Raw genomic sequence first — 26,064 nt, forward strand, 5'->3', positions numbered from 1 at the left:
TAACGAATATAATAAGAGCACTTATATCACAAATTCACTTCACAATCATGTATCAGAGTGAGACGGCACCTCACAAGCACATGTTTATATAGGCACAGACAAGTCTAGGTCTACGGGCTGGGTCAAATTAAAATGTTTTTAATTATCTTATTATGCAATGAGACATTTTTTAACTTTTATTACACTTATTTAGGATTTTGTTTCAACAACTTTGTTATCCAAAAGACTACCATATCACACTCACTGAACTAACCAAAGAAATACTAAATAAAGGGACAACAGCATACTTTGATGACCTAAAATAAAAATTTGTGATACAATCAACAAATTAGATACGCCATTGTTTAAAATTAGATAGAAAATGTCGATAAAAGAATCGACATCTGTACTAGTACAGATAAAATAAGAAACTTTCTTGAAAAACAAAGTTTTCGTAACAAAATCTCTCAGTAACCATTACAGTCCTTGAGTATTTCTTATAATACAATAGCATGCTAGCCCCAACCCATGGACCTAATTCGACCGTGCAATATTAGACAAGTCACTTCACGAGCTCGTGTTGGAGTGAGACGGGTCACTCGACAGCGCGTGTTAGAGTGAGACGGGTCACTGTTTGGTTTGATCTCATAAGAATTCCATTTCTCTCTCGATGCCAACAAACTTCAATTGCTCTGTGGGGCCATATCTGAAAAAATAAAATTACACTGTACAAATCTGTACGAAATACAAAAACGACTTCAGTCTCAAGATGTCCACTGTTGGACATAGGCCATAACAATATGTCGTTTGACTACCGTTCGTATACGGTAAAATTACGTCGTCCGTTAGGCTGGTGTGGTTCAAATTATGCTTATTGTTATTGTAAGTTGAAATTTGACATGATGTTCCAAACTAGAATAAATCATATTGTCATATCAACCGACAATTTAAAATTTAATAGTATAATTAAATAGCATTTACAGTACTTCTTTTGAACTTTTATTTTTTTAATTGTGACGACAAAGTATTTGCCGCTTTTTGGCCATTTTTTAATATTTTTTTTTCCGTCTGTATAATGCTACCAGTATAGCGTTAATTTGGCACTTAGTTGAAGGTATACATTTAAGCCGGTATTGGCCGAGTGTTCTGATATCGGTTTTAATTTTCTATCGCACTGTGTTAATTTTCAAGTGTTCATACAATTCAGGTGTTTATATTAGGATGAACTTTTTGATATGACGGAGCCATAGGCTGAAGCAACACACTTACTCTCTCAACTTCATAAGTCCATATTGGTGTGTGAAAAGTTAGACATCAAGGAAATAACATGTTTTGGTTTGTCACTCCTTGAATAACTTCATAGAATGAAATCAAAAGTGGAAATGGGTAGGAACATCGCTTCCCTTTTGGAAGTGGAGAGCCGCTATACTTTATTGCGGTTTTGTTGCAGGATGGAGGGTGACGCAATTAGGCATAACAAAATCATGAACAGGAAGTGTGGCAATGGATGGGAGGCGATGAATGAAAGTAATGCGGGTGAATGCTGTATGCTGAATAATAGAAAATATGAAGAAGAATAAAGAGAAAAATTGTGATGGATGAGAGAGGGAAGGTGAAAGTAGAAGGATGTATGTATAGAATCATCGAAAACAAGGTAAGAGAAAGAATATTTAAAAAAAAACTTTGTACAATATTGCACTTTAGAAAATACGTGTTTACCTTCACGCTATATATGTAATTTTACATGATTAACCGCAAGATAATACCACAGAGTGCCTTCTCTTGTTCTTCTCAAGTATGACACATCTCATCCGAAGAGATGGTAGACTCAACGAGGTCAATATAGAGATGGTTTACCTGTAATCGAAGAACAACTCCTCGCCGGGCTGTATGGCTCGCTTGGCGAAGATCCCGATGCGGTGATCGCCGTTCACCATCATCACTTTCGCGTAGCAATTGGGGTTGATGGAGTGGTTCGCGAAACGGATCTTGTTGCCCTTTCGCGTTGCGTCCACCACGAAATCTGAGAAAATACATGATTTCATCACCTCGTGTTGTGAATAGATAATTTAATTTTTTCAGAGAAGAGTATCTAGGGTCAACATAGTCCAATACGCCTTGGGTTTATTAAATAATCCTTAAAAAAGTCAACCTCCCACGTCCTGCCACCCTGGACGTGGGAGGTCGACAAACGTCAGGCCGTCTGTCCTCAAAGATCTCATGTGCGTCTTGTCAATTCAGTTATAGATCCGTAAATTTAGATTTAAAACTAGGAAGAAAGATAGTCTAAGATATCTCGTTGAACTTTATATGTGCATACACTCAGATCTATAAAGGATTTGTTCTCTTTTTAGGACGAAATTTAAGTGTTTTGTGTTTATTTTAAATTTCTTGTATTTATCATCTGTGGCACTATTTTTTTAACTATATAAATTTGGAAGTATAAACAATATACTGTTAAATATGTTTTGAGAAACAACCATAATACATTTCTTTAAGAATATTTCTCATGGAATCCTTTAAGGAAGGAAATGGTTCCAACATCTATGTTGTACGAGCGTTGTCTTCAGCCCACTGTCACTACAGACTTCAGCTTTTAAGTTAAAAAATAGCCCGCACTGTTTTTTTTATATATTCTAACAAAAAGATTTCTTCGCTTTATTTTAACAAATCCTTTACAGATCTAAGTGTATGCATAAATAATAAAGTTTCACAAGATATCTTAGATCTTCTGTTTCTCTGTTTTAAATCTAAAACTAAAAGTATATTATTAAATAAATCTTATAGTACACCTATCCCCCGATTTACAAGGTACTTGTTTTACACGTTTTCACTTTTACACGGTTTTCCGAATAAGTTTTTTTTTTTATTTTAATAACCGATTTTATTAGCATCTCTCATAATGTAAATGTTTCTGCTACAAACATTGAATCGGCACAAATAACTTCGAGTGATGAAAGTGAATTCGAACCTTCGATTCCGAAAAATAAATAAATAAGAGTAATTTCTGACAGTGACTAAGGATAATAAAACACCTTTGGTTTTATTTTTTGTTCTTCCGTTTAATGTACTGTAATCAAATAAAAAAACAGTGTATCCGTAATATATTAAAAATTTTAACGTCAATACATTTTCTTTTTATTTCTGTGTACACCTAAAAATATTTAAAAAAATCATAACTAAACATAAATAATAATAACAAAATTATGCATTTCCTGCAAGCTTTACGATTTACACGGTTTTGACTTGAAAATTTTTAATTTTCGATTTACACGTTTTTCTCAGGAACGAATCTACCGTGTAAATCGGGGGATAGGTGTATTCAAGAGTTTTTATTTGATCGAAATGTGTAGAATTTGATTCGGTCACCCCTTTATAGGGTTTATATCATAATGTATGCATTCAAAATTGTTAACTTACATTTGAAAAGAGCAACTGTTTCCGGCAGTTTCTATTATTATTTTGAAGATAAAAATGTATGTGTGTGTTTAACTGGGTGTGTTCTGTTGCAACTCACCGTTGTTAAGATTGAACAGGAATGAACACATGTACTTGTCGTACACCTTCCCGCGCCGATCGGCCTCGTCCTGAGAGATGATCTCCCCGCAATACTCCGAGATGAACTCGTTCTTGTGAGCTGCCTCCTTCAGGAATATGCCCCAGCCCGCCACGTCCGACGGCGCCAGTAGCAGGTGCTTGTGGAGGCCCCTGGCACGCAAATCACAACATTATCACCACTCAAAAATCAATCCATGTAAATACACCCTTAGTATTTATTGTAATTCGAATAGTTTCGTACAAAATTGAACAGAAAAAGTGAACAATATCCCAAAATTACATAAACTATAGAAGTTTAGCTGCTAAACTATTCCAGTTCATGTGTCATTCACTAACTTACAAATACATGCACAATGCCCGGCGATAAATATTGCACATCGACCTTTGGCAAGAGACAGTCGTAGAGCGTTATCTCTGTCGCACGACTGACAAAACGTCACATAGGTAGTGTGGGACAGAGATAATGCTCTACGAAGCCGAAATTAGCCGATTGTCTCTTTCCAAAGTCGATGTGCGATATTTAGGTACTGTATATTCAACCAGTTATATGCTTGTATATTGATGTGTGTAAAGAAGCATAAAAGTATCCTCCTATCATAGCTCCTATAATAGTTGTATCATTGGTGATGGTGGAGCTTGTAGTGGTGGTGATGGTTTCAGTGGTACAAGCATTGATGTGTGGTAGTAGTGATAATATGTAATAATGATAAGGGTGTGGTGGTAGAAATGGCAGAGCCAGGTTTTGAGGATGGAAGTATGCGATTCGTTGGTCATATGATGGTGATACCAGTGGCGAGTGAAGCAGGGGAGCAGACCTGTGTAGAAGGTGTGTAGCAGACTTTGCGGGGCGGAGGTGTGTAACAGCAGGGTAGTGTTGTGTAGCAGCGGGGTGGTATCGTGTAACAGCGGGGCAATACCTCTGCACGGAGACGTTGCGGCAGTAGGCCTGGTGCCTCGCGGTCGCGGGCGCTGCGGGCGCATCAGCCCCGCACGCGACGCACAGGTCGGGGTCGCACTCACGCACGCCCAGATAGCACGGGCACTGCTTCGTGTTGCACTGCGCCTTGCACCGGCACCCCGGGAACCGGTTCTGGCCTGCACACACACACCGACGCGTCACTTATATATACACACACAAAAACATGCAGAACGCATCCATAAGATATACATAAGAAAAATTCAAACTTTTATAAACACTACAGATTATTTTCGAATATTTCCATTATTAAAAACATTAAGTTATTTCTTTTATAATAAAATTGTACAGAGAAAAAAATATGTAATAAAAAATATACAATTTACATATAAATTTGAGTGATGGTTAAACTGTTTTTCCATTTCAAAAACTTTTTTTTAATCAGCCAATCCTTTCGTCCTTTTCACATCTGCTATAACATTTGCCAATCTCTAAAATCATTCATTAATTTATAGACTTCGATAATGTCTATGTCAGAAAAATATATAAAAATTTTTTGCAAAACGGCCATTCTTCTTTTTAATTTTCGTGAAGCTATGCCAATTGTACATTATCACGCAGAAAAAACTGGAAAAATTTTAGTAAAATAGCTAATAAATTAAAAATAACACTATAACTGCAACACTTAATGCTTTACTTTAACACATATTAGAACATCTGTCCAAGATTTTAGTGTTTATGTAATTATATTTTAGAGTTTAAGAAATTAGATACTAGTGTTTGTGTAATTAGATTCTAGTGTTTGTAGCAGTGGCGTAGCTAGAATATTTGGGGCCCCTGGCAAAATTGTGGTCAGGTGCCCCCCCCCCCCCATTTTTTTACTGAGTTTAAAAAATTTTAGATTTCAGAAACCAATGGCCTTATCTTTTCACGCACATAAGACCATATGGTGTTCTCTTAGGGTGTTTTTTTAAAACTTTATATGTGTTCTCTTCAAATGAACCTTTTTTTCTTAAAACGCCATATGGTGCTATCTTGAAGGTCAAAATTTACAAAAAAATATAAGGTGCTATCTTGAAGGAAAAACTTTTACCAAACACATATTTAGTTAACTTAAAGGATTAAAAAAACGGGCGTTGGTAGCTTTGGGGAGAGGGTCCCAAAAATAAAACGAAAAAATTACCTTGTAAAAAGAAATTAGCCGAAATTTTAAAAATAACATAAACCGAACAGGATGCATTTGAACCTGATGACCAACTCCGACTAGTAAATGTTTCTGTAAAATATTGTGAATGCGGCTGACCCACGCATATTGAAAAGGGAAGATTCGCCACGCTATTGACGGACGAATGAGGTGTTCACAGAAAACATGTAGAAAAAGACTTCTCTATTTTATAACACAATTTCGAAAATTAACATATGGCGATTTCAGCCACTATGCGCATTTTATATATAAATTGTTTAGGCATGAAAATGAAGTATATTTCGGATGAAACAGATGTAAGCAGGTCTGCGATTTATGGTATAATTCATGGCTTCTCAAATTATTTAACTCGCGATACCCTTTCGGTTTATAAGTTTTTCGCGACCCTATTCAATAAAAGAAATTCTTATTATCGAAATCTCGCGACCCCCTAAAATTTTCAGGAGACACGCAAGAGAGTCCGAAATTCAGTTTTAGAAGCCTTGGTATAATCTATATATTTTTTAATAAATTCGATTATGGTTTTTTTAATACTTATTTCAATAAATTTGGGCTGTTTGATACGATTGTGGAGGTGGACCAACCCCTACATGCAAAAAATAAATGAACATAAACGAATTATACAAAACGAGAAAATATGGATAATTTGGGCAATTTGCATATACACTGAGAATAGTGCTCTGAAAGTAACACATAGACATCGTACTGTAGATTGTGTATATTTTGTTAAAGTACATGTTATTTCGGTATCCAAATAGTGACTTATTATTAGAGGTGATACAACCAATTAAGTTCAAACGTTTACGTCGCGAAACAGTCACCACAATCTACACTTTGTTGACCCTAACGATTTAATAATTCATACACAAAATATCGAATGTTTATGGAAAGTCATCAAGACTGTTTGCGTTAAAACAAATGATTTAGGTCTATTGAAATAGCTGCAAACCGTTTCGTTTTCAATAAAAATATGCCGCCAGTTTCCTATTTTAATAAATTCTTGGCCTATTTCATTAAATTCTTGATTTTTAATTTTGGGGCCACAAAAGATACCAACTCCCAAAAAATATTATATATCTAATAAAAATCTCTGACTAACAAACCGAACCAGTTTCGGCATATATTAAATTTGTAAATGTTCTTAGGGCCCCACTAATCGGTTGAATATGTCATTTTTGGCAAAAAAGGCCCCACTGGAGATCTGAACTCTGACATCGCTAGTTAGCTAAAATCGTGGTTTTCATTTTTCTTTTAACATTTTTTTGTTCATCAAAAAAAATATTTTCAATTTGGGTGCCCCCCTTGCCCGTGGTGCCCTAGGGCAACCGCCCCTCTTGCCACCCCCTAGCTACGCCACTGGTTTGTAGAAATAAATTCTAGTGTTTGTTGAAATAAATTCTAGAGTTTGTTGAATTAGGTTCTAGTGCTTGTGGTATTATATTCTGCTGTTTGTTGAATTAGATTCTAGTGTTTGTGGTTTTAGATTCTACTATTTGTTTAATAAGATTCTAGTGTTTGTGGAATTAGATTCTGCAGTTTGTCGAAATAGATTCTAGTGTTTGTGAAGTTACGAAAGGTTATGCGAATAATCAGTATACGCCTGTGACTAAACACACTTAAGCATAACTGGCATTTTATTTGGAGCCCTACAATGACTCTTAACAGTATAAATTAAAGGTAAGCGTTAATAAATAACAGGTGTGGGTAATAAAACGTCCCGCAGGCTGTTGGTTGAACTCACAGTCGCTGCTGCACTGACAGAACTTCTCGCAGAAGTTCTGCGACTGCAAGCACGGGCACATACTGTCGCATGGCTGGTTAGGATGGTCACACGGCGTGTAGTTATACCTGAAACAAAAATAAAACATTTTTTTTCTTTTTATAATTATTCTATCTTATATTATTTTCTTTTTATATTTTATAATGGTTCGCGTTGTTTAGACTTCTTCTACACCCTATCGTATTTTTGGGAATAGGACATTTTGCCTTTAATAATTTTTACAATGTATTGTTGATAAAAAATACCCACTTAGATCATTGTTTCCCAACGTGGAGCCCGTTGGGGAGCAATTTATAGCATCATGTGAGGATGTGCAAAAGTATCATAATCCTTTATAGAAGAAAGTTACTCAATAAACTCTATAGCACATAAAGGATGTGCAACAGTAACAACTACAAGATACATATAAATATATACTCACATGCACTTGCATATATACATCTACGTATATATGCAAGTGCATGTGGGTATATGTTGTGTGAGTGCATGTGAGTCATATATAAATATTACGACAGTTTCTAGGACGGGAAGCCTAACTTACACGTGGTGACTCGCGGAGTCCTTCTTTAGCTGTATCTTGCGGCAGTGCACGGACCACAAGCGGTGCTTCTTCTTCTTCTTCCTGGGCGGCGTGAGCTCGGCCTCCACACGGCATTCCTCTTGTCCCGTGTTAATCCAGTAGGTGTACACCTGGAAAACAAATTCTTGAAAGCTAACACATTCATTTACTCCTATGTCCCCAAGATAACGGTCTTGAGCTTCGTGCTTTACTTCGCTCCACGTCATTCCAACTGCCTTCACTTCTGCAGTGATCGTCCACCAGGTTTGCTTTGGGCGGCCGTCTTCGCTTTCCTTGAGGATTCCATTCTAGGGCTTGCTTCGGTATATGATCAGGGTCCCTTCGGAGCGTGTGGCCTATCCAGTTCTAAAGTGTGACCACACACGTGTGTGTTTTATCTATGTACTCCATAGGAAGCCTTTCGGACCTTCCTAGCTTAAAGATGTTATGCTATATAAGATGATGTGTAAGGTATAGGGGGTATAGCTCAATTTGATTTATATTTTTATCACATTTACCCTACTAGCAATCATCATCTGACATACAAGTCATTAGAACAAATGATCCAAAATTAAAAAAAAATTATAAATGAATAACTAGGACACATGGTTTACTGTATTAAGTTAAAGATAACTAGTTGAATTTACTACTTATAATAAAACATAACTTGAGTTCTCAATAAGGATTGTTCTTCAAGGACTGAAGATATAAAAACGTCAGACCGTCTGTTCTCAAACATCACATGTGCGTCAAGCGTTTATCTCTTGGTGGTTGTCTCTTCATAAATCATGACTAGTTTAAAACGTTAAAAATAATTTTAGTTTATGGATTTCATTATGAAGGTCGCTTTGATTTCAAGTTTCAGTAAAACCCGACTCTTCGGTAAACATTGATGTAACATATTTTAGAGTGATCAATACAACGATGAATTGGAACGAAGTTTAAAACCTTTTTACTTACAAATAAGCTATACATCCAAACGTTTAAAGCTTCTTCAGCTATAATCAATCACCCTGTATATTGTATAAAGAATAAAGATTAGACTAGGATCTTTTCTCCTTCTTTTTAGCCGATGGACTCTTTCCCCCAATCACCACGATGATCACCACGACTTCCCATCTTCACATCTTTAAGTAATTCAAAGTGAATGTTAATTTGAATCAAAGGTTTTTGAATATTTTATTATAATTAGTAAAAATAAAAAGATATCTGCAATATCTTTACCTGTTGGCACGTCTTGGAGAGCATGACCTGGGCGATGGCGCAGTAGTTGGATGGAAAGACCTTATGAAGCGCCCTAAACAGCGACTGGTCCGAGCCCGTCCACTCCGAGTCCGTGTCGCCCACCGACAGACCTGGCGTCACACGTACATATATATATATTTTTTTGCACGCTTTCTCTCTTTCTTCACCATATTCTTTGATATCATTTATTTCGCTTCATCTATGTTTTTCTGTATGTGTGTCTAAAAACGAGTATGTGTGGGTTTATTTGTACATTTATGTACAAATGTCTTCGCATATGTTCATATATGCACCTACATGTGAATATGCTTGTCGCATGCGTCCACTTACTACTACTAAGAACGTATTAGTGTGCGTATATTGTTAATGTGCGTGTGTTATACGTGTGCGTGTGTAATTCGTATTGCGTGTGTTATTCGTTGCATGTGTTATTCGTATTGCGTGTGTTATTCGTGTGTGTTATACGAGTGTGCGTGTGTTATTCGTTGCGTGTGTAGTTCGTTGCGTGTGTTATACGGGTGCGCGTGTTACCGAGCGCGTTGTAGGCGGGCTCCGCAAAGGTCTCGCCCGGTTTCCCTCCGGCGGCGCTCCAATTGCTGTTGCTCGAGTTGCTGTTGCTGCCTGTAATGATACAGAGCTTCCTTACATCACTAAAAATTAGACATAAAACTATATTAAAATTTGATTATATGTATCTTAAAATTCTTTGTTGAACGTAATAGTAATCATAGATTTATCAGCAAAAATCTCAATGATGTTCTAAAGTATTTATTTTTACTTACGGTTACTTACTACGGTTACTTAACCTTTTAAGTGACATGAGGACCGCCGGCTACCTCACGATACCCAACAATAGGTGCCGTGAGGGCCGCCGGCTACCTCACAATTTTTCATCTGTACATCTAAGGAATATAATTTTTTTCCGACCCTCCGGTAATTATTAGCTTCATTAGGCACCTAGCAACTGGATCACGGGATGGTATACGATTTTCAGCATGTTTTAGAATCGGTTACCACGGGTGCCAATGAGACCGCGGGCGGCCTCACTTTTTATATAAAATTTACATTAGAATATGTATATAGAAACCTTTCTTTGTATTGAATTCACAACTTATTCATATTTCAAAGCTGGCTTTGAAAACCTATCGTGTTTTCTGTGTTACAAAAACGTGACCCGCCGGCGACCTCATGGCACACCGAGTGCTCTGTTGCCTTTAAGTGCCATGAAGGTTGCCGGCGGTCTCAGTACATAATGATATACATAATATGTTATATTCATTCATAGAATGTAAAGATCCCAAATTTTCACATAAGGAAAGTCTACACTTGATATTTCCATTTGGCACCTGGGGAAGTCAAGGCCAAAACAGCTTGGCAGTTAGAAGGTTAAGGAAAAATTCAAAAGTTTTTGGGAGTTCATAATTAACAAGTTTAGTGCCGCGGCGATTTTTGAAGATTTTCCATTAAGGCCGCGTGGGGCGTATACGACCCGCACTTTAAAAATTAAAAAGAGTCGTTTAACACTTATAAAAAGTTGTAAATTTTAATATGCATTACGTACCTTTTTGGAAGCGGTTGCTATCGTTACTGTCCTCCGAGGAGGCGTCGTTGGGTGAGTCCATGGCGTGCGTCTTGCCTTTGTCCTCCTCGCCGGCTGCCTTCTCCCGGGCCAACTTCTCCCTCATGCCCTCCTGTCGATCGGTTTACATCTTAGAGAGACTTCCTATTTAAAACATATATATAGGATTCTTTCTACGACCGGTATGTGTTGACATGACAACACGAAATCTAAAGTAAAAGTGTGTACATTGATTGTATTGTTTCAAAAGAAATTAATGCTGTTAGCCATAAGGCTTTCACAGCTTCGTGGGAAAAAACTTCACGGTGTGGAAGGCTTCTCATAGTGTTTCAGAACCTTCATACGACACTCCGACAGTGGTGAAACGAAGCTTACCTGATCGTGTGAATGTAAAGTGTAATAAAATGTATATTGATCAAACTTAGCATATATTTATAACAATTCTTAACCCTTAGTAACCCAGAGTTTCATTTTTGATACCAATCTTTTAAACCGAATGTTCACATTACTATTACTTTTTTTAATATAGGTTGGCTGTACGAATTTCACTGTTGTATAATATTCTCTCCAACGAAATTAAAAAAAAATCTATTTTTCCCTTCATCTAGACCCTCAAGCAAACAGAGATGTATTAATAAAAAATCACTTTCGTAAATCAAGCTATTAAGGGTTAAAACTATGAAAACAATATTCAACCAATAAAAATCATCAGCCGACAAGCCGAGAAATATTGTAGTGTTGTCTCTTTCTCTCGACGTATATACAGAGAAATCTGGTGCGAGATTCGTCTGTTCGATGCGCCGCTGAAGATGTCGATATGGCTTCTACACAGATTATTTCTTATCGGAAACAGATGGGGCCCTCAGGATCTGGAGCGGCAATCACAAAGCGGTAAACGCAGCGCAGGAAGTCTACCTGGTCTGATGACCACCAAGGTGATCGTCGACGATAGAGCTACTGTAAATCTATTGGTAAGACCTAGTCCATCAGTGGACGTATAACAGCTGAAATGTTGATGATTTTGAACAGTTATTCACATTTAGCCACAAGCACAACAAAATTATCTTTTCTTCGACTGCTAATCTTGACTAAATCATCAGGAAATTTTACCACGCCGCATCTACGGGCCAATGGTCACCTATGTCTTGCGGGATTATTTTGGGATACATACATATACATTTCTCGTTCCTGCGTACAAAAGGCATAACACAAAATCTGGTAAAGATTTTTTTTCATATCTGAATAGTATTATGTATTATACTCTATATAAATATATATATACGATTGTATACACCAATACCTCGCTTTGCGTCGTTTCGTTTTGCGTTTTTTTCGAAGTTGCGTCGCTGTTTAATTAATACAAATTTTCACTGTGCGTCATTAGATTTTCGAGGTTGCGTTGTTTTGGATTCGAATCTTTATTTTTTTTTTGAAATTTTCTTTTTTTTCCAAAAGATGGCAACACTTTTGTTTCTAATCGCGCTATGCTATCAAAACTCGGGGATTCTCTTTCTAACTAAAAACAACGCAATTTGAATACTGTTTTATTTTCACTTTGTTTTGCTAATTTTAGAGTTCAGTTTCAATTACGTACTGTTTTGTAATGTAGTGTGTTGTGCTTTTTTAAAAAGAGAATAATAAATTTATATAAATTTTTACATGTTGTTTTTGGTTACAAAAAAGGTATATATTTTCCCAATTTATTTATTCGCACAGTTAAATAATGCTTGTTTTATAAATGTTTACTTTGTTCAATTTTCTTTTTAAAAACTAGTATTTTCGTAACCCTGGAACCTATCTTCGATCTTTACATGGTTTGCTTTAGAAAATCTTAATTCACTTTGCGTCATTTCAATTTGCGTCGTGTTTTTTTGGAACGTAACCACGACGCAAAGTGAGGTATTGGTGTATATCTATATTTCTTCTATTTCCATACCACAGTTGACTATAAATTGCCTCGTGTGATAATACTGCCCATTATACTTTTTTGGTTTAGTATTGTGGAACAATTTATATGTTTTCAAGTGTAAAATAACAAAAAAACGTGAAACTCACCAAGAGCATGTAGCAGTTGGGCCCGCACGGTTCAGAGAACGGCTTCAGATCAGGTCCCTTCCGCTTCGTCAAGTTCGGCCCGGGGTGGCACGCTTGTAAACCTATTTTAACCATTACTGTACATACGAACACTCACACACACTCAGACACTTTCATTCCGGCATATATCGAAACTTACAAATAAAAAAAAAATTAAATTTGGAATCCGTTATTTATATATAAATAGTTTGTGCAATATGCTATATGGAAACTTTTTAATTAACTGAGTACGTGATGAAATTCATCCCAATATAGCAAAAAGTATTACTCGTCTGAAATGGCAGTAGGTGGAGCTCATCATCACCGTTAGAGGCAGATTCTATAGTGGCAAACACGAGCCAGTAGATACGGCGTGGGTAGCCCAAGCTAGATGAACAGACAGCATGAGGTAGGTAGGCTGTTGAAATGATCTTTGGGTGTGGCTGATGCCTTACAGCGGGAGGGGGGGGGGCATCTATAGGTAGATTATATAGCATTGCAAAAATATAATTCCTGAGGGTAGATGAATATTTTTAAACGTCGGTAGTTATATATAACGACGCACTGGCAACACTCGTAAGGGGAGACAGAGATTTAGCGGAACACGCAAAAAGTAGTGACGCATATCTGTCATCTGCTTATCAGTGTCTTGTTATAATTTTTCATAAAAAAATTACATTTTGTAAGGTGACTTTTGTCAAACATATATATAAAGTAAAATCATGGCAACATTAATAATTTACCGTTAAAATACCACATAAAATGTTTTTTTTACATATTTACTACATGCATGTTCCACATTCATACAAATGTTCTCTTCATTAGTTACCAGTAATGAATGGAACATTCCTCTTAGCGAATTAGTTTACATATTTTTTTTAAATATCACCATAAATCTTAGACATATAATGTTGAAATCTATAAACATAACTACATACAATGATCTAATAATAAATTAATTATAACAATAAACGATGTAATGGATAGACAATAAAATCAGGAAATGCACAAAGAAATAAACTCAGCAAAGTAAATGGCAACACCGAATATTTTGTGGGTGCATCTCAACCATTTCTCATTCGCATCAATGGCAATGCATGGAGAAAAGAATTGTTTTTTTTTTTTAATATATGGGGTCAACCAATCGGGTTTCAGCGGCTGCATAAATAGCAAAAATCAACGAAGGCTGATGGTTTAATACAGTTGGAGGTGACAGGGCTTACCTGAGGCCTGACTTCCTGTCAGCCAAACAGAATAACACACTCGTAAGCCCCATGTATAACATCAACACATCAATATCATTATTCACATAATCTATAACATATATAAAACCATAAAAGTCCTAGAATGGTTCAACCAATTTTCTATGATTTTTGGATTTGCTTTTGTCAGAATAATATAATATTACAATTATATATTGTATCAATCAATTACAAAAATGTATAAAATTTAAATTAATGTTTTTCCTATTTCTGAAATTCCGAAATATACATACATTGACTTGTACAGATAGGTAATCATATAAATAATTTGTCCATTGTGTAAACCATTTATGAATCTATAACTTATTACCAGTAATAAATATATACATAAAAGTAATTCAATATATAAATATAAATAATTATTTCTAATAATAAATAGTCCAGTGACCCACAAACTGTTTCATGTAATATTATATTCGTGTTGTCCTATGGCATATTACTCTAGGGCAGGGGTGAGCAACATTTTTAATCAACGGAACAATAAATTATTTTAAAAATTATTGACAGGCCACACATTATTAATTTATTAATAATTTGCATAACTTTATATTTAATAAACATTAGAATAAGAAAATATACAAATTTTTATTCAAAATAATGCATTTTCTGCAAGCTTTTCGATATACACAGTTTTGACTTGAAAGTTTTTATTAATTTTTACGTTTTACGTTTTTCTCACGAACATATAAATCGTGTAAATCGGGGGATAGGTGTATTTGTAAAGAGCAACTGTTGAGTTTCTCACTGTCTTTTCTTAACAGATATGCCCTTCGAGCTAGTAGTGGTAGCTTACTAAAGCACTGGCAACACTAACATTTTATGATGTATGTATCAGCCTATTTGTATAAAGAGTGATTTGATTTGATTTTAGAGCCACAAGAGAGCATTTTTGAAAGCGATTTTTTTGAGTAAAAAAAATCAATAGTCAACTTTCAATTCTTAATTTTTTTGTGGACAAATTAATAATAATTGCTTTAGATTATTTATACTACTTGTTGTTTATTTATAATAATACCGGGAGAGTTAAATTTCATAGAAACTGCATCACATCTTTCAATACAATACATGACCACAAAGTGTGCCCATACAATTAAGATGATATTTTTTACTGATTACTTCCAGAAATAAGCTTAACCAACCCGACAATGATAATTGATATTTTAATAAATAACATCTTCGGGAAACATATTTAGCAAAACTGTATTTTTGTATGATTTTAATACTATGTCCATAAAAATGTTTCTATAGCAAACGCTAGTAGAGAAATCTATGACCAAGGCCCATGTCTAATGAGCAAGTATTACATCTGAAATAAGTGTAATGAAAAAATATACTAAACATACCGGGTTATTACCTAATAATTAACTCTCAGTAGGCTATACAGGATGATTGTAAATCGATGTGAAAACTTTAAAGGATTGAATATGTTGGTCATTTACTATCAATTGATGCATGATCCACCCTCTCCAAATATTAATGCCTTTAGAAATAATCAATAACTACATTGCTATTATTACAGCAAGAAAGAGCCATTTGAAAATATAAATAACTACACTATTAAATGCCTTTTTTATTTTATTTCTTATCATGTTATTTTTAGACTTTGTACAGCAAGAATTTAGGGGCCTATGGGCTGTTAATATGTATGATATATTAAAAAAATTTGCTGACAAATAAACTTCAATCTGTATTATTTATACATCCCTATATATTTGGAATGCAAGTTTGCTGACCACTGGAATAGACATATGATCTATAGGTTTACTACTCTCTTTTGTTAAAAGTATTAATATTGTTAGATATTTTAGACGTATGTCATGTCGCATGGCGGACTGTATGGCAGATGCTATGTACTCACGGTGGAGGAAGCAGTCGTACTTGAAGCAGCGCCGACAGAACAGAGTGTGGAACGAGTGCATGGTCTGCTCGCGAGGAACCGACTCTGCCAGGGGGCCGTCGATGTTGGGCGTACACTCCGGGGGCAGCGCATCCGGGTCGCGCAGCGACGTCAGCTCAACATACCTGAACAAGGATAAAATATAACACTGGCCATATATATATTCTTCTTTCAACAAATGATGGGGATTCTTCCTAGGGCCAGCTTGAAATAATGACGATAACCAGTGCACAACGACTAAAAAATAATTTGCAACAAAAACTGGCATATCACAAGCCAAAAAAAACAATTTACACTTGGCACATATATTAGATGTTCTTTCGCAGGGAAATTAACAAAAGTAATTAGAAAAACACCTACTTCTCTCTAAGTTCCTGGGCAGTACCCTTGTCGGGGAATTGAGAGCTGATAGCTTGGAATATGATAAAGATTGGAAATTGTTTATCCACTCCCTTTTTCTCCCCTTCTTTGCCCTCTTCTTTTTCTTTGTCTTTATCCTCTGCATCCTTGCTAGTATCTTTCTGGAAGAAAAAGAAATGTTGGACAAATTAATTTTATTTACACTTAAAATAATAATTGGCTAGATTCATTTATGATTTTTAATGAATACTTTAAAATGTACACATGTCTTCTCTAACTCCTTTTACTTCTTTTACTTTATACTCAAAAATGAACTAATAGATTTGTTCAAAAATTTTATTTATTTAAAAGGACATAATCTAATGTTATTGACAACTATAGACTTTGTTACAGGCATCAGCACACTTCTACATACACAACATAAAAAACAATTAATTCAAATTAGAGTTAAAACTTGTGTTACCATGTATGTAACTACTATTTATACATATATTAATAAGTTGGTGAAATTTTTGTGTCTTCATATTTTTTTCATTACAGTGGCTCTTTTGATTTGTTGCTTTTCTTTTCTTAATTTCTTTTCATCAATTTTTTTTACTATCTATATATATTTACTATCTATATTTTCCAATATAGGGTCCAGCCTCGCATAGGGACAATTTAATTAAAGATAGCAATTCAAAAGCGGACTCAAAACGATTTTAACCCTTTCCCTTTAATATAAGAAAAATATATTCGTTACATAGGCATGTCTCATAAAAGGTTGAAAAATACTTTTCTATATTGTTTTCAAAATAAAAAGATATATTAATAGACATCATTTCATATATTGTTAAATGCTGAGAGTAAATATCTTGGAATTAAACTTCATTGTTTAAAAAGCTACAGATTACAAGTAAAATAATAAACATGTACTTTGGAAACTTAATACATATGTACATTTACACTCACATCTTTGTCTTCTTTTGAATTCCGCAACTCCCTCTCTTTTCTCTCTTCCGCCACCTCATCCTTGGTCTGATATGTCATCAATGCATGAACCAGGTCCACAAAAAGCTGGTCATCTATAAACCCACCTTCCTTATCACCTGAAAGAACAATTATTAAGTAAACAATTTTATTATTTGATCATTACGTTAATTAAAACATTATTGATGATTATATACAGCAGTGATTCCCAAAGTGGTCTATATCGACCCCTAGGAGTCTATGACAACCTGCAAGGGGTCTACGTCAGCGAAAAAAATTTGGGGGTCCATGAAATCAAAATGGGGGTCCATGATTGTGGATCTCAACACATACACTGATAGTACCTATTTACTTACATCATACTATCTTATAATATCAAAACATTTACATTATTTATAGAAGTACCTATAAAGTAAAAAAATTATTGTGTATGTTAATAAAATTGTGTAAATTGTAGAGTTATTAAATAACATGTGTTATTTTTTATTACTTTAAGTTTTTAACACTTAACTTCACTACAGTTAGAAATTTACAGGAAATCAATATCAGGTAAGTACAGTCTACCCAACATGGAAAAACATGGCAAGGGGTCTACGACACAAAAAAGTTTGAGGAACTCTGATATACAGGCTGATAGGTTATGGATAAAAGCATTAAAGGTGTATGTGAAAATATAAGAAAAAGCTTTAAATCTTTAAAAATTTTTGAAATCACTCTATATAAAGTGATAATTCTGAGATATATTATATTAATCAATATTTTCTATTTGAATGCATAAGGCAAAAAACTTCTGGCAATACATAGTCCGCAGAGACAGATAACAAACAAAAATTCATTTTAAATACATAAGTAATCTGAATTATAAAAATGCTTTTTCTACTATTTTATCATTACATTATTTATTATTTCTGTTACTGTTGATTTTTAATAACATGTACTATACAATAATTCCAGCAGTGGTAGCCCATCAGTGGGCACTGAACTTGAGATCATAGGTTGCGGGTTTGATTCCTTACACAGCCTTATATATAATTCACACAGAGATTATGGTATCACACCATAGATATCTTTGAGGGATGGCTATGCCTTGCAGTGGTTGTCTATGGGCAGAAACAATGATGATGCAATAATTAACAGCAAACAAGTTGCAAATTTATCCCTTTAAAGCAGTGATTCCCAAAGTGGTTTGTATCGACCCCTAGGAGTCTATGACAACCTTCAAGGGGTCTACATCAGCGAAAAAAAATTTGGGGGCCCATGAAATGAAAATGGGGGTCCACAGACTGGACATCATTAGCCGAGAAGATTTAAGATTAACCCTTACAAAATTGATGCCAAATGTTGATAATTTATTATTAAAGCATCGAGTTCATCCTTCTCACTAAAAAGATTGACTTATTGCTTATGTTATTTTATTTATAGTTTATTTTATGTTTATTTAATGTTACTTATATTTTACATAACAGATACAAAATTTTATTTTAAGTAGTTTTAATTTAAATTCAATTAATAAGTATATTAATTAACATGTGTTTTTACTTTAAGTTTTTAACACTACAATTAGAAATTTACAGGAAATCAATATCAGGTAAGTAGGGGGTCTACCCAACATGGAAAAACATGGCAAGGGGTCTACGACACAAAAAAGTTTGGGAAACTCTGCTTTAAAGCTTTTCACCAATAAACAATAACCACGTATAAGGATGTATATACTCATTAAACCAAGTTACTGAAAAGTTTCATTTCAAAAATTTTATCATTCCTTCGATTCTCTGTGCTAGCATCATCATATTGAAAACCAGGTAGTGTTCACAGCGTTCACCCTCTCCAACCAGGCACCTCTCCCTCTCCCCCTAACACAATTATATATTATCCTACCAAATTGGCTAAAGCCCATTTTAGAACATACCATGAACTTTTCCATCATAATTCTTGATCAGTTCCTCAATAAATGTCCCATCCTGGTCCAAGACCTCGTCTCCCATGTAGGGAATGTTGTGTAACACCGTTTCATCTTCCACCATGAAATTTTTCTGTGTAGGGGCCCATGTGTACATTGTTGGAATAGGGTTGACCGAGTTTATTATACGAATTGGAACTTGTTGTGTTGTGACTACTCCGGATGCTGAAAAAAATAAAATTTATATTAGAACTTGAAAAAAAATAATGCATTGTCTGTTTTCTAGCTTTTTATATGAATTAATGCCCATTATGATAAGATAAAGGCAACATATTCTGTTGGCGGAGGTTTAGAGCTCAGTTTGGCATTTACAGCTTCAATAATTTTTAAATCTACAATGTTACCCAATGTAGATTGCATAGTGAAATAACTGAAGCTATAATTAAGACATATAGCATCTCATCTCCAAGGTGTCCAAGGGTTAGGCATTTCTTGATTGCTTTATAGGTTAATTAGATTATAACATATTATGAAGGTGGGAAGTAATGTACAAAATAAAAATTACCGTCTCATTACTAGGCACCAGGTAGCCTATAGCAGAGGTGGCCAAGCATCTTGACAGTTTGACGTGTTTTCCAAAATTTTAATTTTATTTCAAGCCACAAAATAAATGTTTTGAAAAGGCATACAGAAATAGAAAATACATGTACTGTAATTACAATGTAGTTACATAGTAATTTAAAAGGTGATGTGAATGACACATGAAATTATAACGTGAACAAAAGTGAATTCTTAGAATATAACCAAGATTTCTTTTTAATTGAATGCTTTATGACCACAATCGGTCCTGTATTCATTTTATGTAGTCACTTAACATTCAATGCTTTTGTTCAACATTTTACTCACCATCTGTATAGGTCACTTCGGCTCGCTTCATCAGACTTTCATGGCTAGGAGTAGCTGCCGGAGGGGGCCAGAACGGTTTCCTTCCTCGCTCAACGCTTTCTGTTTCGCGGGCCTCTATTGCGTCCGACATTATGCGCAGGTTTCGAGCCCATGCCACTTTTACCTCGTCTGCGCGTTTGAATCTCTAAAATAATAAAAACACAAGATTTATTACTCTTTTTAACAGAGAAAGAATTTAATGTATTCGATGAAAACAAAAAAATCATTTGCGAAGTTTTACCTTCATTTGACGAAGCCTCATATATTCTGATTTCACACGTTTTTTCCATTCTGCTGAAACTTTTGATTTACTCATGAAGCAATTTAAACAGAACGTTCAGATATACTTGAATTATGACCGAAATATTATTGCAAAAATAAAAAATTAACACAATAGCCAGTAAAAACAAAAACCCGCGAGCCGGGAGAGTAGACTTTATGTCAAGCAGCATTTGTCGTTGGATAATGATTCGAGTGCACGCTATCAAGAAATATTTGTGTTATCATTTTGTTTATAATAAGTACTTATTAAAAAGTAAATTCAAAGATCATATATACATAGATTTTATTATAGCTTTGGTTTGATAATTTGGGAGATAATTGTTTACTCATATAATAATATTTATTAATAACACCTATACCTATATGCATAAATATACACAAATATAATATATACATATGATAATAATAAACATTTATAGGTATATCATTGAAAGGGTAATACATAACAAAACTTTTTTGCCTTACATAGTTTCATTCGTGCCAGTTATATGGCAACATTAGTTTGTATCTTTGCTTTAATGCAGCAATTCTTATTGTCTATGAAAAGTGCGAAGCGAATGTGTTCGCTGCCATTTTCTATTGAAATTTGTTGAGAAAAATATAATTTAACTACAATAAAGGTGAGCATACGTAGAGAGGTATTATCGTTTTAAGTATTATATTAGACTAATAGGCAACGCTTGCTTAAACGATGTCAAGTAGCGCATTTTTGGGTGCGGATTACGTAATTTGTTGTTTCTCGTCACAAAATAAATTAACTACGATTCAACGATAACGTTGTGCGATGGCGTTTCTCAAGCAAGGGAGCATAGAGTTGTTGTCTACACCGAAAAGTTGTTCTGTTTGTAGGTGTGTGCCTACCTACAAACTGCCGCAGGTTATGCGAAGACGCTGGTAAAGATATGTCCTCCTACGGCGCTTCCGGTGCATGGGACGGCGGGCCACCCGGTGCCGAGGCGGAGTACGCCACGCAGCGCGCTCCGCCGCTCGCCACGCCCATGCCCACCACGGACCCCTGGACCGGTGTCAGCTACAGCTCCTACGGCCAGCCGCACTACGACTACCAACACTACGGCACCTCTGGTTACGGTTATAATTACGATTCTGGTTACTATCCTCGATCAGATGACTACTATAAATACCAAGACTCGGGAAACGTGTATACTCCTCTGCAAAACACCTATGACTACGCCGGAGCTCCCGAGCGCACCCGCTCTCCGCAAGAGGACGCAGGGGAAGAACGTCGCCAAAAGTCTTACAGATGCAGTTCTAGAAGTCCATCTCCTTATGAGAGGAAAGACAGATCATACTCCAGGAAAAGAGATAGTAGTTACGAGGAGAGCAGCAGACGACGTCGATCTCGGAGCATATCTAAGTCTAAGCATACAAAGTATTCTAGCGATCGCTCTAGTTCTAGATCTAGGTCATACTCTCGGTCTCCACCTAAGAGAAATTCTAAGAGAACCTCGTCTTCCGAATCAACAGATTCCGAAAAGTTATATAAGAAAAAGTCTGGTAGAAGAAGTGATCATTCCTTAACTCCTCCATTAAAAATAAATAAATCACGTTCTCGTCATCGTTCCAGTACTCCTGGCAGCAAGAGGAACTCCAGCAGCCATTCACCTAGTGTTGAACGAGCAAAAGCAAGGGGCAAAGAAAAATCTTATTCTAGTAAGGAAAAAAGGCAGAGAAAGCAGTCTTCATCTAAACACCGAAAAGAGTTATCACTAACTCCACCTAGATCCCATAAAAAAACTGAAAGGTCTCCAATCTCACCTAAATCAAATAAAAGATCTGAGAGGTCACTTACTCCTCCAAGAAAATACAAATCTAAAGATAAAAGATCAGAAACGCCATTGCGAAAACCAAGAGACAGATCTGTTACACCCCCAAAATGTTATGCCAGGGGTAGGTCATCTTCCAGCTCGAATTCTCGTTCAGGCTCTTTGACACCTAAGTTGTCAAAGCGTAAATATTCACCAAGCTCAAAGTCTAACCATTCCAGATCAAGATCTGACTCTAGCCATTCATCAGGATCTTCCAGACGTTCTAGATCCAAGTCTAAAAACAGAAAAAGATCTAAAATATCGACAAAACGTAAGTCGCGATCTAAGAGCAGGACGAAGCAACGCTCGAAAAGCAGAAGTAGGTCTAAATCTCGTAAAAGATCCTCGTCAAGAGGAAAAGGAAGGAGGTTACAGTCTTCAAAATCACGCTCCAGATCCCGTAGTTCTGCTTCACGCATTCGCAGCGGATCTCCAAGCGATGATGAGCGTCGTGGCCAGTTCACTGTTGAAGATAGGAAACGTTTTTGGAAGATGCACAGAACTAGACAGGAGGAAAGAGAAAGAGCCAAGTCTCCAGTAAAAGAAGTTAAGCCTCCTCCAGGTGCAATAGAGTCTACCACTGTAGATGACATTGAGTATGGAGACCCACCTGAAGTGGAAGGCCCCAATTTTGCTGAATTACTCCATCCACCTGATCAAGTTATACAACATTCTGCTTCAACATCAAAATCCAAACCAATGCCTATTCCAATTAAAAATGATGGCAGCTTTTTAGAGATGTTTAAGAAAATGCAGGAAGAGACAAAGAAAAGTGAACTATCAGAGCAGAAACTAATTAAAAAACCTGCACTGCCATTCATTGGAAAGAGACGTGGAGGCAGGGTCCTTAAAACTGGTTTAGTGAAAAAGGCAAAAGCAATTGATGAACAAACTGTAGACAATACTCCAAAAGATGCATGGTCACTTTACATGCAAGAGGTGAAAAAGTACAGAGAGACATCTTGTGAGGAAGAACGCAAGACAAGGCCACTTGTCAAATGATTGAAGCTATTACTGTTTTTTAATTTCAAATACAACTCATTTATATTCGGCCAATAGCAATTTTGTTTTGTATTTTGTGTTAATCATAATATCTATAAATTAAGTTTGACACTGTGAAACAGCTGAATAATAAAGAGCAATAGAAATGAATTTCAATGTTCTTTCGTTACAGTAAAATGCCAGACATGATCAAATCGCCCGCGGACATCAAAACCGTTCCTTTCGACCCAAGGTTCCCTAATCAGAACCAGACAAGGTAAGGTGTACAAAGATTTTATTCACCAGCAGTCGGGAGCTTGGATCTGTTCTCCGCATGCTATCAATATATGTTCCACAAACTGATGTGTTGTCACAGCCGTATCATCTCACAGAATGTTACAAATTGCAGGATATGTATGTTTTAGTGGTCTAACTTAATTTTTGAAAGCAAAACAGAGAAATGGGATTTTATGACAATTTCATTTTACTTTACCTGAACATAAATAATTTAATGTGTGGTAAAACAAACTAAATGCAAACACTTTCACAGATTTGTAATTTATGTTTTATTTAATTCTAATCAAACTAATATTTTATCCATGAAACTTTTTAAATTAGTAACCATAAAATTAATTTTTATCTGTTAAAAGAGAAGAAATATTTATTGGGTTTACTTTTATAAAAAAACAAGCCAGATGTTTTATTTTACTATGGTATCCCTGTTTTAAGATACACATGTTTGGTTTGTCGCTTCATATTCCACTTCATAAAATTTAACATGGGCATGACATGATGGTTATTCTATTTAATACAGAGCATAGATACCACAGATATAATAATATACTAAAGCCAAAAATTAAGTCATTAAGATTTTTTTTTAATCTGTTCAATTAATGTTGTCAATTTCAAAAATGTATTACAATTTTAATTATATAAAATTATAAATTTTTGTTGTAATATTTTATAGGTTTTTATTTATAACCATTTGCAGTCTTAAATAAGATTATATAATGTGACTAATCATTTGGAAAATTAATTTTTGTTTACATTTATATAGACTAATGTTTGTGGGTCTCATTATACGTATATAATAAAGTCTAACAATATATTTTAGATGTCACTTAGTTTAAATCTAAAATTATAAGCGTATTATTAAATAAATCTTATAGCATACAAGAGTTTTTAGTTGATCGAAATGAGTGGGACTTGGTTTGTTATCTAATTTCAACGGTTAGATATATATATCAAGCATTGTTAATTTAAATTAAAAAGGGCCAATGTTGAGTTTCTGGCCGGCTCTCAGCAGATCGAGTGGTGTGCTATTTATGTTAAAATAATTGATGATTTAAAAGTGCGTGTAAATGTCTGATATTTAATGACCTACAGCTAAAACGGAGGACAGACCTCATTTTCGGGAATCGAGAGACTTGTTCTGGCAATAAGATCGCATGCGAGAACGATTTTTATTAGCATAATCTGTTGATAATGGTGTTGCCAACCTTCGAATAAGCTTTCCCTTTTCTGCTTTATAATTACCAGCTATTACCAAGATAGTTTTAAAACACCAAAAATATGTAGCATACATTTTATTCGAGAATTATTTTATTAAAATTAATATACAGGCAGTACAATATAAAATACTGGAAGTCTTAAACCATACAATTAATAAAATAAATTATAAATATGCAGAAAATTATATAGTTAGAGTAATTTTATTAGTTTTTAAATTCGTAAATTTTGCAATAAATTATCTGTATAGTATAATACAGTTTTTCTCCTTACCATGGAATATGTATCTTGTTGGTTAGAATATTAAAAACACTAGACGCTTAAAGGGAGTCTCCGGGCCACGCTTGTTATAGACTTACTGTCAAATTTCATTGGTTAGGTCGCACGTGGGGAATCCCCTTGTAATGTTTGGCTGTTGTGTAACTATCAATAAATGAGCCAGGCTAGTTTAGGGAAAACTATAATAAAATCTTGTGTACAGGCACTGCTACCAGAGTTACTTGGACTACTTCCGCTGCCAGAAGGTCCGCGGCGAGAAGTACGAGCCGTGCAACTACTTCAAGCGCGCCTACACCTCGCTCTGCCCCAATGAGTGGGTCGACAAATGGGACAACCAGAGAGCCGAGGGCACCTTCCCCGGCAGGATCTAGATTACTGGACGCAATGTTTAATTTAATTTCCGCTTAGGTACATCAGTGTGATAGATTAAATGTGTTAATTATTATGGAGTTTTTTTTTTTATAAATACATTAAGTTGGAAAACAACTTATTTGGACTTTTGCGCTCAGACCAAGTTCAAAAGGTTCCCTTGTGAGATTCCTACATGCTTCAAAGTCTTGATTATGTATAACATCGTGCTGTTCTACTTATAGATGATGATGATCCTTATCCCGTCATTTTATCTGTATAAAATAAGTAGGAAGTCTGACTACTATCACCATTACACTGAAGTGTCCTTGGAATTGTATCACGCGTTTCAGCTCAACGTCTCTGATCTGCACAGCCCGAGTAAAGAACGATCTGTCGGCTTCCATATTTGCCGAGAATTATAACCCAGGTCTCTTCAGGATCAGAGTAAATAAGTCTATTGTTTCTGAAGATGTTAATGCTGTTTGCCCTAAGACTTTTACAATTTCATCGGTACTGAGTTCACGGAGCGCAAGGGTCCGTGAACTAGATTTAAACTAAAAGCTGGGGAGGCGCCTACCAGTTGCACGGGGACGCTTGCACGTTGTTAAGG

At 35.4% G+C, this 26,064-nt stretch overlaps 3 protein-coding genes across 4 annotated transcripts; 2 read left to right on the forward strand and 1 right to left on the reverse strand.

Moving 5' to 3' along the window:
- Positions 1–301: 301 nt before the first annotated feature.
- E(z) (histone-lysine N-methyltransferase E(z)) lies at positions 302–20,638 on the reverse strand. The gene is made up of 16 exons (XM_068762142.1): positions 20,468–20,638; positions 20,188–20,371; positions 19,291–19,506; positions 17,364–17,500; positions 16,413–16,573; positions 16,014–16,177; positions 12,876–12,976; positions 10,803–10,932; positions 9,773–9,862; positions 9,221–9,351; positions 7,979–8,127; positions 7,399–7,505; positions 4,455–4,632; positions 3,497–3,687; positions 1,837–2,002; positions 302–685 (listed from the first exon to the last, which is right to left on the reverse strand). Exons 1-16 carry the CDS (start codon positions 20,540–20,542, stop codon positions 625–627), a joined length of 2,241 nt encoding a protein of 746 aa, XP_068618243.1. The 5' UTR covers positions 20,543–20,638; the 3' UTR covers positions 302–624.
- A 379-nt stretch (positions 20,639–21,017) lies between these two features.
- On the forward strand, positions 21,018–25,548 carry COX6B (Cytochrome c oxidase subunit 6B). Its single transcript, XM_068762400.1, has 3 exons — positions 21,018–21,128; positions 23,509–23,592; positions 25,306–25,548. Exons 2-3 carry the CDS (start codon positions 23,513–23,515, stop codon positions 25,472–25,474), a joined length of 249 nt encoding a protein of 82 aa, XP_068618501.1. The 5' UTR covers positions 21,018–21,128; positions 23,509–23,512; the 3' UTR covers positions 25,475–25,548.
- LOC137919347 (serine/arginine-rich splicing factor 4) lies at positions 21,358–23,502 on the forward strand. 2 transcript variants are annotated; one of them, XM_068762398.1, is made up of 2 exons: positions 21,358–21,597; positions 22,094–23,502. In XM_068762398.1, exons 1-2 carry the CDS (start codon positions 21,437–21,439, stop codon positions 23,334–23,336), a joined length of 1,404 nt encoding a protein of 467 aa, XP_068618499.1. In that variant the 5' UTR covers positions 21,358–21,436; the 3' UTR covers positions 23,337–23,502. The 2 variants fall into 2 exon arrangements, with proteins under 2 accessions (XP_068618499.1, XP_068618500.1); XM_068762399.1 differs by having other exon boundaries at positions 21,358–21,591.
- Positions 25,549–26,064: the final 516 nt, after the last annotated feature.

Source organism: Battus philenor, unplaced genomic scaffold (assembly GCF_028537555.1).
Source record: "Battus philenor isolate CCGP_79_NKW_IND1 unplaced genomic scaffold, ilBatPhil1.0.hap1 SCAF_16, whole genome shotgun sequence".
NCBI lineage: Eukaryota > Metazoa > Arthropoda > Insecta > Lepidoptera > Papilionidae > Battus > Battus philenor.